At 38.0% G+C, this 15,928-nt stretch overlaps 1 protein-coding gene across 2 annotated transcripts in view; it reads left to right on the top strand.

Moving 5' to 3' along the window:
- acsf2 (acyl-CoA synthetase family member 2) overlaps positions 1-15,928 on the top strand; it is a 72,973-nt gene that overhangs the window by 20,508 nt on the left and 36,537 nt on the right. For both annotated transcript variants that reach the window (XM_066704866.1, XM_066704865.1), the window contains exons 4-10: positions 881-934; positions 2,018-2,136; positions 12,277-12,439; positions 13,505-13,600; positions 13,752-13,900; positions 14,748-14,839; positions 15,585-15,661. In XM_066704866.1, coding sequence (XP_066560963.1) covers positions 881-934; positions 2,018-2,136; positions 12,277-12,439; positions 13,505-13,600; positions 13,752-13,900; positions 14,748-14,839; positions 15,585-15,661 — 750 coding nt within the window. The remainder of the gene's footprint in view (positions 1-880; positions 935-2,017; positions 2,137-12,276; positions 12,440-13,504; positions 13,601-13,751; positions 13,901-14,747; positions 14,840-15,584; positions 15,662-15,928) is intronic.

The following is a 15,928-nucleotide window of genomic DNA, read 5'->3' as shown; positions in this document are numbered from 1 at the left end:
ACTCAAGAAAGCAGTCATGAAAAATCAATTTTAGTTGCATTGGTGATTATGCAAATTACTGTCTGTAGCCCTTTGTAACCTCTCATTAAAACATGATAGTCGCAGATTACAGAAAGTAATTGTTTAATCATACACCTGACTATATGCCTACAAAATCCCTTACTTTGTGCAAGTGTACCTAGAAGAATTGATGCTGTTTTGAAGGCAAAGGGTGGTCACACCAAATATGGATTTAATTTAGATTTTTCTTCTGTTCACTCACTTTGCATTTTGTTAATTGTTAAATAAAATCTATTAACAAGTCTATTTTTGAAAGCATTTTTACTTTATAGCATTTTTTCACACCTTCCTAAAACTTTTGCAGAATACTGTGTATATATATATATATATATATATATATATATATATATATATATATATATATATATATATGGAAATCTATATATTTATATATATATATCTCACTTACCACTCCCTCTGAAATTGACATAATTTATGCCAGGTCATCTGTAAATTTTATGATGAGTGGCACTGAGTAAACACAATCTTCTGAGTAATGGGTAATGGCAGCCCCAGCAATGATAAACCTATAAATTGCACAGGCTGCTGGGAGGAGGATTGTGGGCAAACAGTGTGGCCAAAATATAAAGCTATTCGGATACAATGAAACCATGACAATGTATACAATATTACTATATGACAGATTAACAAAAAATAATCAAACTTCACTATATAAATAGTGTTGAATAGTGTGAAGTCAATCCACCATTCCAACAATTGGAGGCGAAAAAAAAACCTGTACAAATGTTATTGGTTGGCTTGTTTGTCAAGACCTTCTTTGTTCTTCAACAAATTCTCAGATTCCTTTTATACTCCACAGGTGTCTGTTAATCCCGCTTATCAAGTACAGGAGCTGGAATTTGCACTACGAAAGGTTGGTGTTTTCTATTTCTGCAAACGTCTTGGCAGCACTTTGATACACTTGCCATTTGTTTAATCCTGTTTTGATTAAATAACATTGTCTGAAACTCATTTTGGTGCAGAATAAAGTTTCTTTACACAAAGGGTCATGTCATGGCTGTACAATATTGAAACTGTGTATCTTTAATGATAAGTGCTTTCACTTCGGTGAATAATGCCAAATTCCCATTTCTGTCTGGGGTTCCATGAACTTAAATGCTAGCACGAGCTTGGTGAACTCAAATACTTCTTGAATCAACATCATTGTATGTCAAAGATATTGCTGCTCTAGAGGCAGTTCAGAGGAGAGCAACCAAACTTATTCCAGGTTTGAAGGAAATGTCCTACTGAGAGACTGAGGGAACTGAACCTTTTCACCCTGGAACAGAGGAGACTACATGGGGACTTGATTCAAGTCTTCAAAATCATGAAAGGCATTAACCACATCAAACCAGAGGAGCTTTTCCAGATCAGCAGGGACACACGCACCCGGGGACACAAATGGAAATTGGGCTTCAAGGCATTCAATTATCTACCCAGCGATGTGGTTGAAGCTGAAAGTTTGGGAACATTTAAAAATATTCTGGATAGGATCCTTGGATCACTTAGATATTAATAAACACCAAACGAGCACGATGGGTCGAATGGCCCCCTCTCGTTTGTAAACGTTATGTTCTTATGTAGGTTTCCAGCTCAATTTCAGATGAATAATTACCTAATAAACATGCAGTCATATAAGAATTAAAATGAGTTTTGTGTTGGCTAGAGAACTGCCCAACTGCAGAATAAGGAAATGTATTAGTAATGTTTGCGCTCCAGTGTAAACTTATAACAATGCTACATAAGTAAGATCCAATGCATTAAATACCAGAAGTTACAGGTGTATTAGATTAACCATATCATACATGTTATATGATATTTATGATATCGCTTGCATGCCATGGATTCCTTCAAATCCAGTACAGGATTCATACAGTCCAATGACTGATCGAGAACTTCGCTCACTGTTCTAGTATGAAACAGCTGTGTAATATGTCCTACTGTTGTCTTGTTTCAGGTGCGCTGCAATGGATTGGCTTTCCCTACCCAGTTTAAAACCCAGAAGTACTATGAAATGTTGAAGCAGATCTGTCCTGAGGTGGAGAAAGCCACCCCTGGTGATATTAAAAGCAGCAGGTATTGTATAGCGTTGATTAATACTAACTGGTAATCTTGTTCACTGCAGCAGTTAATAAGTTCAGCAAGGCTCATTTTTACATCCCAACTTGCATTCCTGCATTGTGAACTAGAGTTGCAGTGATACTGACTGTTGATGCTATATGGCCTGATGGCAGGATACACTTGGCAAGGGGGCATCAGAAATGACTAAGGGGACACAACTATTTTAGCTTGATGATAACACAGGATGTATAATAATCGATAGTACAACTACACACAATGTTTTTGCTTAGCTGTCCAGATTTCAAAACATCAATGTGTGAGATCTGTCACATTAAAATAAAATGCGGTGATAGATACCGTTCCCACTGGCAAAAGCAGGAGCCTGAGGTGGGGTGCGCACAGAATATTTGGGCCAAATGCGTGAGATTTTGTGGATGCACAGAATACCAGTAGGCATATATTTGCATATATATATATATATATATATATACACTCACCTAAAGGATTATTAGGAACACCTGTTCAATTTCTCATTAATGCAATTATCTAATCAACCAATCACATGGCAGTTGCTTCAATGCATTTAGGGGTGTGGTCCTAGTCAAGACAATCTCCTGAACTCCAAACTGAATGTCTGAATGGGAAAGAAAGGTGATTTAAGCAATTTTGAGCGTGGCATGGTTGTTGGTGCCAGACGGGCCGGTCTGAGTATTTCACAATCTGCTCAGTTACTGGGTTTTTCACGCACAACCATTTCTAGGGTTTACAAAGAATGGTGTGAAAAGGAAAAAACATCCAGTATGCGGCAGTCCTGTAGGCGAAAATGCCTTGTTGATGCTAGAGGTCAGAGGAGAATGGGCCGACTGATTCAAGCTGATAGAAGAGCAACTTTGACTGAAATAACCACTCGTTACAACCGAGGTATGCAGCAAAGCATTTGTGAAGCCACAACACGTACAACCTTGGCTACAACAGCAGAAGACCCCACCGGGTACCACTCATCTCCACTACAAATAGGAAAAAGAGGCTACAATTTGCACAAGCTCACCAAAATTGGACAGTTGAAGACTGGAAAAATGTTGCCTGGTCTGATGAGTCTCGATTTCTGTTGAGACATTCAGATGGTAGAGTCAGAATTTGGCGTGCACAGAATGAGAACATGGATCCATCATGCCTTGTTACCACTGTGCAGGCTGGTGGTGGTGGTGTAATGGTGTGGGGGATGTTTTCTTGGCACACTTTAGGCCCCTTAGTGCCAATTGGGCATCGTTTAATTGCCACAGCCTACCTGAGCATTGTTTCTGACCATGTCCATCCCTTTATGACCTCTGATGGCTACTTCCAGCACCATGTCACAAAGGTGGAATCATTTCAAATTGGTTTCTTGAACATGACAATGAGTTCACTGTACTAAACTGGCCCCCACAGTCACCAGATCTCAACCCAATAGAGCATCTTTGGGATGTGGTGGAACGGGAGCTTCGTGCCCTGGATGTGCATCCCACAAATCTCCATCAAATGCAAGATGCTATCCTATCAATATGGGCCAACATTTCTAAAGAATGCTTTCAGCACCTTGTTGAATCAATGCCACGTAGAATTAAGGCAGTTCTGAAGGCGAAAGGGGGTCAAACACAGTATTAGTATGGTGTTCCTAATAATCCTTTAGGTGAGTGTATATATATATTGCTATATTTGCAGCCACGCACGGCTGTTTTGCCAGATGAATACAGGCAACTGCACTGCTTGACAACATGGACAATTCATATAACCAGTTATGACAATGCTACACAGCTACATTGCAGGGTTCTCATGCATCCTGGAAAAGCTTGAATTTAAGTTATTTTCAAGGCATAGAAAACAGCTGGGAAATTAGAAAAATATGAAATGTCCTGGAAAACACCCGGAAAATGAGGTTATGATATCGCACATACAGAATATAAGGAGTTGTGTTTGTGATAGACTACATTTTTGATGGCACGTGCTTGTTGAAAAAAATAGCTAAAATGCAATTAATTGTTGTGTGATCTCTAAGAGCAGCCGCAGCTCTGTAGCTGACTATAGTGCTTGACTGACTGACAGGCAGAAACGAGTGCATGCATGACGATGCACACACAGAATTTAAGAACGGTTTGACCCAAGCACGCACACACTTGCTTGTTTTGGTCTAATATCGACATGATCAGGATATGACCCCCATTAATTAATATCTATTAGTAACTATTTTACTAACATAGGTATTTGTTTTAAATTGGCCAATTGACATCTAACTAAGGAACTTAATAAAAAATAAACAAAAGCGAAATTGTGTGGTTGAAAAGCATTTTCCCCCTCAGAATACATTCGAGGTAAGTGAATATCCAACGAAACGAGAATTAGTCTTAAAGAAACAAAAACCGAAGGCGAGCTGCCACTAAAAATAAAACTTTAGAATATTGAATATAGAATAAGGAATTAGCACAACAATTGCTAAATGTTTGAAAACATTTTGTATTACTTCTGCATTAAGACGGTAAAATAATTTTAAAAAATCAAGTTTCGGCCATAGTTGTGGTGTTCATCAACGTTTTTTATTATGATTATTTTAAATGTAATCAAAAAAGCTTTTTAAACGAGAACCAGTGTTGCGCTAATTTTCAATTAGTGGCTATCTAAACATGTCTCTGCCCAAACCAAACATCAGTAAGAGGAAATGGTAGGTATCTTACAATATTTTTTATTTTATTTTACCGATTGCAACCTGAAATTGAAGCAGTTAAATAGAGGGTTAAATACATACATGCCTGTACCTTCAGTATTAAGGAAGTTATCAACAATTATCACTCAGATTTTTCTACAATTTTCTTCCATTGACTTGCATTGAGTTTGGAAAAAAAAAACTGTTATCCAAATCATTTAAAATGTACATTTTTCCATTTATGGTTCTAATGGGTAACCTCACAATATGACAGAACTGGATAGGAACTGAAACTATATTGTTCCTGCAAATCGTTCTATAAGTGTTTCTTTATCGTTCCTTAGTTAAAAGCCTGATATATTTCATTGTGTTGTGTTGTGCATGAAACAAAAACAAAATGCTGCCACAAAATATGCTAATTAGAAACATGTACCAGACAAACTGCTAATACTAATAGCAAGTGTAGCCAGAGTTCTCTGCTTGGCATTCGAACTGTGCACCACAGGAACCGCAGCCAGGCCACTCCAGCACAGTACAGTATTAAGCCACTACACCGAAAAAACCTGATTTTACAACATGACTTGACACTGTACTGACTTTTTGATGAGTGGTTAAGTCACTTGTAACATACTCATATACCATATGAGCCCAGTTTCACTAGCTAAAGAGGAATTGCAAGTGTGTCAGACATTGTCCACTTTTACTTTAACCTTGGTCTTCAGCATAAACAAATATTACGATGTTTGAGTCACATAAATGGAACTGTGCTCAGTATGAGAACATTCAGAAATGTTTTTCTATTAAAACCCGTCAGCTGTACTTGAAGTAGAATTGTTTGTGATGGCAGAAATAGGTAAACACGGGAAGCTACATGGGTATAAAATGATGCACCTTAAATGCAGTCAACAGGGCTTCGTGGAAACTCAAGCCACCAGATGCCGCCTTCACATACTGGATCCTGAAGGAGTTGTTAGAATGTCTCACACAAGTAATATGTTAGTAAGTTTGAGTTTCTGTCCTTCTTATCCAGTTCCTGTCACACACACAGGTGAAGCAATAACAAAAACTTTGAACTTTAAAGGAGATTATGACGGTCAATGATTTGCCATCTGAATGCACACTCAACCACTTTTGTGACTCTAGTTTATATTTGCTGTCACTAAGGAAGGGGTCACCATTTTTTCCAGGGGGCACAGTTTCTTACAGCCACTGGAAAATTGTGACCCCCCTGTAAATCCAGCAGGAGTTCTCCAAAGATGCCCAAGCTTTTACTGCCAGTGTCTCTCTCTCTCACCTGATTAATCAACAACTTTTTTGTGTGATTGTATCAGCTGGACACAATAAGCGGAGTCCGGGCTTTATTGTGGTTAGCTCACTGTTCAAGGAAAAAAAACACAAAAAGGGTAACTAAGGCAAAACGGTATCTCACAAAAAATAAAACAAACAGGGTGCTCTGGGAAATGAAAGGTAGGATCGGCAGTCCTCCGTCACAATGGTTAGCTCCCCCCCCCCCCAGGAAGGCAGCAAGATTAAAGGAAGCACAGCTGCCGCTGACGTCACAGTCGCCTCGGTGCTCATTGCAGCACGAGCACCTAATTAGCGAGCGTCCTGTCACAGTGATCAAACATCTTTATTAGATGTTTGATAACTTGTTATTATGTGGAACCTATTAGCAGCCCTTCCTGGTTATTATCCATTAGGATGTTATGTATTAATATGGGATGTCCTATATAGAGCCTGTGTTCAGTAAGTTAGTTGATTGCTTGCAGATTCCCGGTTCGGGCGTCTCTGTTCACGTTCTGGACTGAGGTAAGAGCGTCACTTTATACTTGTCAAAAACACAGCTATTCGTTTTATTTTCCTGATTTCTACCAATAAACAGCTAAACTGTGGATCGTTTGTCGTGTGGACATATTTCAATTAAAAAATATAAAAGTGCATACACATGACCTGGGGAGGGGGCACAGCTTGTATTCACCTAGAAACTCCTACATCAGTGGTGGAAACCGCTGATTTCAGATGAAGACGCATATTTCTAGCAGGTGCACAAATCAAGAATTGTGCATGCTAACCACTTTCAATTACAGAGACCCACCGAAATAGATCTCTGTGATTGACAAGCACCAGAAACCGTGTCTAGTTTGCCTGCATAATGTCGGTTGATGTGTGATGTTTTGCTGGTGATTGGTGGTTGTGAAGCAAAGATATGTTTGAGTCCAAATCTGCCTGATTTCATGGAGAGTTTAAGTTAAGTATGTTTTTTGACTTTGAAATGACTCAATCGTGCATTTCAGGTCTCCAATTGTCAAAATCTTCTGGGGGAGGACCCCCAGACCACCCACCCTGAATTACTCAATCCTCTATGCCCTCAGTTTTCAAAATTACTTTAGTGCAGTGCACAGTGGGGCAAAGAGAAATGGTAAAGACTTTAATCTAATAAGACAATAAATGCTTGAAAGTTTGTATTATGTATATATATATATATATATATGCCTAAAATAATCTTTAACACATTTAAAATTAGAAGTGGTGTGAAAGTTTTATTACTAATTTACATTCATTTAAACATTTTATTATTTTTGTACTTTGTCAAATGAATGTACTAAATATAAGCAGCTAGGTATATTAGTAATTCACAGAATTGTGTGTGTGTGTTGCAAAGGGTTATTTGAAGGTGTGATTTCCCCCCCTCTGATGTCTCGACCTTGACTATACCTTGACCAAGAAATTAGGACCCGGACACAAAATCGACTATCCCTGCCCTAAACGTGCATATTTTCTCATACCTAAAAAATAGTTCTGAAATCCAAATAATTGTAACGAAAAGCTCAAATCATAACAGAAAATAGTCTGTTATACTTTTTAAGCTTAAAAAGTAAGAATCTGAACCTGCTCTGTTGCACAATCATCAAGACTGCCTGATGGTAATATGTGATTTAATTTGCAAACAAAGTAAAAATGTATTTAAGTTTTGTTTTATTTTTCCTGAATGAGTACTGTACTGTAGCAGGCATGTCTTAAAGTAGTAATGACCAGCTACATATCAAATGCAAAGATGTGTAGTTTTCTGCCACTCTGAAGTATTGCAGTCACAGATGAAGCCCAACTTTTCATTTTAATCTGTGGAGTCACAGATGCATTTAAAGTACACCAAATGTGTACTTTGTGTGATCGCACCTCTGGTTTCTCTACACGGCAGAACCACTGCCTTTGTTATGCTTTTCTGGGTTGGGTTCACAAAATAGTTTTTGCAATTCCTCATTGGGTATTGAGCTACACTGCTCAGACAGCATCACTGCATAATACACCAGGAGGAATTTCATTACCACAGTTAAGGAGTTAAATAATTGTAAATGCAAATATATACAGTTTACAAAACCGTATATATGTATCTGATAGCAATAGAATTAGAAAAAAAAACAATCATTTGTTCATCGGTAAGTCCAAAGATCAATTAGATAAAAACATAATTTTGAAGATATGGGCATATGGGTTAATCATTTCATTATTTATATCACTAAAATTTAGTTTTAATTTCAGAATTACCATTGAGGAGCAGAATGTCAGGAAGGCAGTGCAGCATCTTATTCAGTATCACCTTTGTTGAAGCAGAGATCCACTGGGTTATGAAATTAGTGATGTCACACTATTAATGTAACTCATGCAAAGATGTCTGACCTTTTTGCAAAACTGTTTCCTGATAGTGAAATAGCCAAGTGTTATACCTGCTGTCCAACAAAAACTGCTTATTTCCTGTGCCTTGGATTAGCTCCATATTTCAGGGAAGAGCTAATCCAAGATGTTAGAAAGTTGAACTGTTAAGTTCTCTCATTTGATGAGTGCCTGAACAAAATGACCCAGACAGAACAAATGGCTATCATTGTTCAATAATGGAGTGAGCAAGAGGTAAAGGTGATGGTTCGTTACTTCAACTCTTGGTCAACTCTTGAATGTCTTGGTCACATTTGAACAGAGCAGCTTCTAGAGAAAATGAAGACAAGCATGTCACCTCTCAATCCCAATAAACTCATTCAGATCTCATTGGATTGGACAGTGAATTGGATTTCTTTTTAAGATTGTGAGGAGAACAGGAAAACGATGGACCCAAATCTACCTGATCTGCTAAAGCTGTGATGCTTTGGCCTCCATGTTTTACATGGGAGTTTGCAAAAGGGAGAAACAGAATCTGGTTGGAATTTGGAAGACATCCTCAGAGCCCTTTGGCAGTTCATCCATGACACACCTGCCAGATGAGAGGATTTTGTTGAATTTACAAAAACAACAATTTCCTTTTAAGTGCTGTCCACACAGATGGGTGGAAGATTCAGAGGTTGCAGCGCGAACCATTCACTTATGGCCAGCTATACAGAAGTGTATTGACAGCCACAAGAAACTACCCAAAAGCAAAGTACCTATCTCCATGTCATATACTTTGGTGAAGGAAGCAACTACTGACAGGCTTTGTGAAGCAAAAATGCATTTCTTTGCTTTTGTTCCAGCAAAACTGAAACCATTTCTGGAAAAGTTTCAGACCGATGCACCAATCGTGCCTTTTTTGGCACAGGACTATCAGTCAACTCTGAAGATCTTGCTGTCTTGCTTCATCAAGAAAGACATCTTGGACAAGGCATATACAGCTCTCAAAATACCGAAAGTTGACCCATTGGACAACACTCTACATCTGCTACACAAACAACTTGACATTGGTTTTGCCATAAAGCAAGCAATTGGACAAAGCATCGCTGAGACGTCAGACATGTGAACTGAGTAAAAGTTCAAGAATGAATGCCTCGCATTTCTTGCCACAACAAGCAAAAGCTTCTTGAGCCCTCTCCTGTACCCTGGTGGTAGAGAACCTAAAGGAGAGAACTCTCATTGCACTGTGCACAGTACAGGATGTGTTGGTGGGGAAATCCAAGTTATGATACCATTCCAAAGGCACTTGTTCAGCATGTCAAGGCAGCTAGGATGTGGTATGTCCACTTCTTGGAGGATGAAGAAAAAGAAGGTGGAATCTGAAAATGACCAGATAAGGAAAGAGATTGCCACCGAAATTGAAAATGTGAAACTGAAGAAGCAAAAGATCTTGCAAAGCATTGAAATAATGCAAAAAGAAGCAGATGAGATGGCAGAAAGGGCTGAAAAGAAGCTGGACTTCACTCTCCTCAGCAAATGCAATGCCTACCAAAAAAGCTTGGCTGAAAAAAAAAAAACTGTGTCAGTTGGCCTTGACAGGACCCTATCCGAGTTGAATACGAGAGTGAAAAGTTTCAAGTAGAAAGATGGTGAGGTTTCAGATTTTGAGCAATCAGCAAGGAGTGAAAGGAAAACAGAGCAGTTGCCTATTTATTTTAATGTATTTTTTAACAACTGACATACAGTACACAAAAAAAGATTAAGCAAATTTTTGTTGACAATCAAAAATCTGCATAAAACATACAAGGGTTGGGGGAATAAATAAAAACATTAGTTTTGACTGAAGTAGTCACTGACTGAGAAAGTATTTGAACTGTAAATAGTTTAATTATTAAAAGGAACTATTTTCATCTGTGTTGTCTTTACATTCACTTCCTTTTCAATGTGGTCAGAAATAAATGTCACCAGTTATTTTTAGATATTTTTATAAATAAATATGTATACAGTAGGCTACATGAACAGACAGTGGGAGCATGGAGAAAACGTGTGTGCAGAGTATATTAATCCTTAATCCTATACATGGGTTACCTGACAGTCCACTGCCACTTCTTCGACTGACAATGGAGAGGATACGGTTTAGGCTTTATGGGTTTAGGCTTAGTCAGGTGTCGGGACAGCTCTGGTATAGTCTTCCCTTTCAAATTGAAAGACAGCCATTACCTAATGGGAACGATAGCTTATCAGCATAACCCCGATTATGAAGTTAACATATCTTTATCTTTAAAGCAATAATCCAGCTCAATCATATGATGTAATTCTCCATTTTTAACATTTTGGTGATATGACTGGTTTTGTGGTGTAGGGTCACATCACTTTAAAAGCTAGCCTACTGCCAGTTGCCATCCAAATTATGATGATGAGTAGCTAGTAGTTAACTACAACAGTTTGCCAGTTGCCACCTAATGATTTTTGATAGTATTGTATTTAATTTAGTTTTTTAATATGCACTGTGCAATATAATGCAAGTGCAATATAATTTAGTGTGGGTGTTTGTTACCTAAACTGTTTGTTTATTGCGATTATTTCAGTGTTAACAGTGCACTATTTACATTTGTATTTATTACTAAATCTATTTCTTCAACATGTACAGTGTATGTCTAAGTGTAATACATGTTCTGTGATGTGCACTATTTAAATATTTCTGTCTTCTAGTTTTACTTAAACATGTTTGTCTCTGCCATAAAGATGGGCACCACTAAAATGTTTTGCAGGGAGGTGAGGGGCCCCACAATCAAATCTCCCTCATAAGGTTAGGGCCGGCCCTGGCAGTACCCTTACATATCCCCTCCTGTGACATTGAAATGCTGTGGACTGATAAATCTGAGAAAATTTACCAATGTATAGTATAAAACGAAAGAATAAATGTGGGTCTGGGTATAGAAGTTGCATCACGGGTAGGAGGGGGTCTATGTAGCCTATAGAGGAAATGTCCTATAGCGCACCTTTCTGGGCAGGCTCCAGATAAAATGGGGAGGTTTTTCCCCACCAGCTTTGAATAGCTGTAACAAATAATATCCTGGGATTTTGCTTAGCCTTCTGTTATGGTGTGAAATAATATACATTGAATTATAATGGTAACGAAAACCTCGGATTACCCCAGCAATGCAGGAAACTGGTTTGTCAGTTTGGATCAACTTGTAGTAAACAATTGGAACTGTGGACTTACATGCCAGTGCTTCTACTGGTGAGAGTGATCCTTTAGTTTTTTTTTTTTTTGGTGGTTGACCTTCTTTTTCCTGTGGCTTTGGACTGTTTTTGGGAAGTGCGCAGTGCATGTTGGCTCGGAATATAATGGACTAAATCATTCAGGAACAGAAAATAATTGTATTGTATGAAAACAAGTGAATGTCCTTTTGATGTATGACGCTATAATGTTGGTGGGTTGTTAAATATAATCAGATGAATGTGGATTACAAAATAATTAAATCTAAAAGCTTAAGAATCTGTTCATTGAACAAAATATAACTCACCATCTTCACACGTTGTATCAAGTTTTTTTTTTTTGTACATAGCTTAATAGATATTCTCGTAAAAGATCCCTTAACTATTCGAATTGTACACCACTTATTAGCCTACTATAAATTTAATAATTGGCATTAGCACAGCCACAATCTTTGCACGAAGTAGGCATGGAAAAAGTAATGTTTTTCAAGCAAATGTTAAAATGTTAAATGAATGATCGGAGTCCCAAATAATTCATGATGTGATGACTGAATCTGTGGGAGAATTAGTCGAGCAAAAGCCTATCATGTTTTAGTGTTAAGTGAGTGTTCTTCTTTCAGACTCCCAGATCTCCGTACTGTCATTGTTTTCGACAACAAGCTTCCCGGAACCTTCCAGATGTCAGAGGTGAGGCAGGCAGCCACCAATGCCCACTTGGAGGAGCTGAGGATTCTTTCAAAGAAGCTGAACTTTGATGACCCCATCAACATTCAGTTCACATCGGTATACCATCTCTCCTCTACCATAGATTATACGTTATTGAGATTCTCACTAATAGTTTGCAAAACATTAAGTGGACCTCAATGACAATGAAAATGTATATCCTTAATGAAGTTTTGATGCAGCCCTAAAAATATTCTGAAAAACTGCACTGGGATAACTCATGGACTCTTTGCACTTAATTCAAGGGATCCCATCAACTTCGGTGCCCACACTGTCATGCTGCTTTTCTGTGCTTTTGTTGAAGCATGTTCCCCAGTGTTGCAACAGAGCTCAGAAGAAAATGCTTCAGGGGAATGTAGATAAAGAATCAGTTTCGGCAAACTTTCTATGTGCTTAAAGTGGACAGGGGATGTTCATGGTTTGGCCTTGCTGCAGAGTGTAAACCTCTTACTACATAATATAATTGTAATTAAAAATAATCCACTTACACATGAAGTGGGGCACTCTACTTCTATATGCACTGTAAACTCATATACATGAATCTTCACAATGTATAGATTTGTTAAAATTTTGGTGCAATGTTATTTTTATTGAATTTAGTTTGATATTGACATTCAGTATTCCTTTTTCAAAGTTCACACAGGAGAGTCAGTTTCTGAATGCAGAGGTGTCAGTCATTTTCTTTCTGTACTCCCATGTCTGAGTATCTCTCTAGCCTAGGAAAACCAGACTAATACGAGGCCTCTGCAATGTTTTATCCGGTAGCACCAGTCACATGATGAGGTGTACCAAAGGATTTCACCAGTCTTCCACTCCAGCCTATCCCCATTGTGATGTACAAGCTTCTACTCCTCACACTTGCTTTGAATGGCAAGCCTGGATTCCAGTTAGCAATCCACAGGATACAAGAATCACTTCACTTGGTTAGCCCTTCTGTTTGAATGATCGTTAGCCTCACATTAGACAGGATGCCCCAGTACTTTTAAGTGATTTCTTTAATGTACCATTCCCCAATTTCCCCAAACTTGTAGTCCAATGCATTTAATGTCCTGAACCTGGTGTGGAAGATCTGGACAGACTCTTGTGGTTTTATGTCTGCTTAATTTCTCTGGTTCTGATCTGCAGGGCACAACTGGCAGCCCGAAAGCAGCCACACTGACGCACCACAACATTGTGAATAACGCATACATGGTTGGCCTCAGGATGGGCTATGACTGGAGGGTGAGACTTTAATTGTCATTTTCTCCAATCACTGATTGTTCTCACTGACGTTCTATTTAGAACAAGAACACAATCCAATGAAATAAACAGCAAGGCAAGAGGTGTTTGTTTTATTTTGTGAGTCTTCATCACCCATCTTTCCGTTTCCCAGAAAATACGTGCGTGTCTGCCAGTGCCCTTGTACCACTGCTTTGGCTCTGTAGGTGGAGCATTGATGATGGCAGTACATGGTATCTCCCTTGTATTCCCATCACCTGGATACGATGGGAAAGCAACACTCAAGGCCATTGAAAAGGAGAGGTACAGACAGAGGTCTACTGTTATTATTGCCTACTTTTGGTTTTAACCCCACCATGCATTTACTATAAGGGTGATACTGTTAAGAATTCAAAATGTATAGTTAACCTGTTGATTGACACATGAAAATCACTCTCTTGCCAGGATGGTGATGAACTATAACAACAATTTGAATTAAAATTAAAGTATTATACTAAGAGTATTATACTTTCGTTCTCATGCTTAAGTTTCATAGTGGACCTGGAAAGACTCCTTACCGATTAAACTTCTGGCTTTAAAATCACATTTACTTACATTTATATGGGAGCTGTATTTCTATAGAAAAAACTAATTAAAAGGGTCCACATATTAACATATAAGTGCAGCCATAGAAACCCTTATAGTTTTTCTCTGATAACTAATATATAATGTAATATATATATATACATGCATGTGCGAGAGTGGAAGTGAAGGTTGAGCCAAATGTTTCACAGGCATCCTGTTTAGTGAGGTGATCCGACACCTTAAATTAAGGCAGGTTATTACATATTACATGTAGCCCTTTCTCTTTTCCTACAATTCCTACAATCTTCCAGAAAGTTACTGGCTACTTCCAGATTTTTTTTTGGCATTTACATAATTATATATTGTCTCTGTAAAGTTTTTTTTTTTATATATATATATATATATAATTAGTTTGAAATTTATATTTTGCAAATTAACAACTGCACAACTGGTTATACACAGAACCCTAGATACCTTTGAGACATTAAAAAGCAATGTACCACATTTAAATGTGTAGAAGGCATGTATTCTCAATATCAATCCAGTATTCTGTATTTCATGCATTGACCAGTCTTTTTCCCATTAGGTGCACTTTTGTGTATGGCACCCCAACAATGTACATTGATATGCTGGCACAGGCTGCCCTCCACAAATTTGACTTATCTTCAGTGCAAGGGGGTAAGTGCTGTGGGTAGGCACTGGGGACTGAGAAGGCAATACAGTGAATGCACCTAGGGATTGAATACATTAGCTGTGAAACTTTGAAATTATTGATTTAAATGCTTAAATTTTATACGTAATGAGCAAGTTTTGTGTGCAAGAGGTCAAGTTTCTTTTACAGGTCGTAACTGCTTCCTTTTTGTAAAGGTATTTAAGTATTCTCTCGGATACTGGCTAGCACAGTAAAGCAGAATTTTTTTAATGTGCAACACATTTGCTGAAATATCAGAAAGACGATGTCCTTATTTTATTTTATATACATTTGCGTTTTGTTCCCTTTTTAACACCCTAACAATTAGGAATCAGGAATTCTTATTCAGCTTGGCTGGATGCTTCAGCCCTCACATTAACGTGAGAAGTGGAGAAGAGATCATAGCTGCGGTAATGTTCGTAATAATGCGCTGTCAAATTTATGCACATTTCTTCATATTGCGAGCCATCAGCACAAGCTGCTGAGCTAAAGCATTATTGAATTTCTGACCTTCCTGTCATTGTTTATTGGACAGAAATGCTGGGAAATTATTAAATTAAATTTACACATCACTTCTTGTGGTGTTGCTAAATCAGTATAATTGACTAAAGTGAAGTCTATAGTTTCCAAACATACTCTACATGCCTTCAGGTGAGCTAAACTTAGTATATTAAGTTTTCAGTTGTTTTTGGAAAAGGTTTTTTAGCGACATTTTGTTCTGTTTGATTGTAGGCATAGTGGCGGGTTCTATTTGTCCTCCCGAGGTAGTGAAGAAAGTCATGACAGAACTGGAGATAAATGAGTTGACGGTGAGTACAACCATTTTGTGAGCAACTGTCTAAACTGAACTGATATGCATTAAAGTCTTTATGGTAAGGACTATCTCATTCTATTTTGGTAAACACATGAGTGCCACATGACATCATGTTAAACTTAATTCAATATCATTCCAGTATTTATTTAGCTCAATATTATTGCTAAGGCCTCATGGATGAAAGGACCACCTGTATCATTTTAATTGAGGTTATGGACTATCCGGGCTTTTATGGATGTTGCCGAGACATCCTTAAAATTGA

This window comes from Amia ocellicauda, chromosome 5, assembly GCF_036373705.1.
Source record: "Amia ocellicauda isolate fAmiCal2 chromosome 5, fAmiCal2.hap1, whole genome shotgun sequence".
NCBI classification, from domain to species: domain Eukaryota; kingdom Metazoa; phylum Chordata; class Actinopteri; order Amiiformes; family Amiidae; genus Amia; species Amia ocellicauda.
This window is presented reverse-complemented; position numbering and strand designations above follow the sequence as displayed.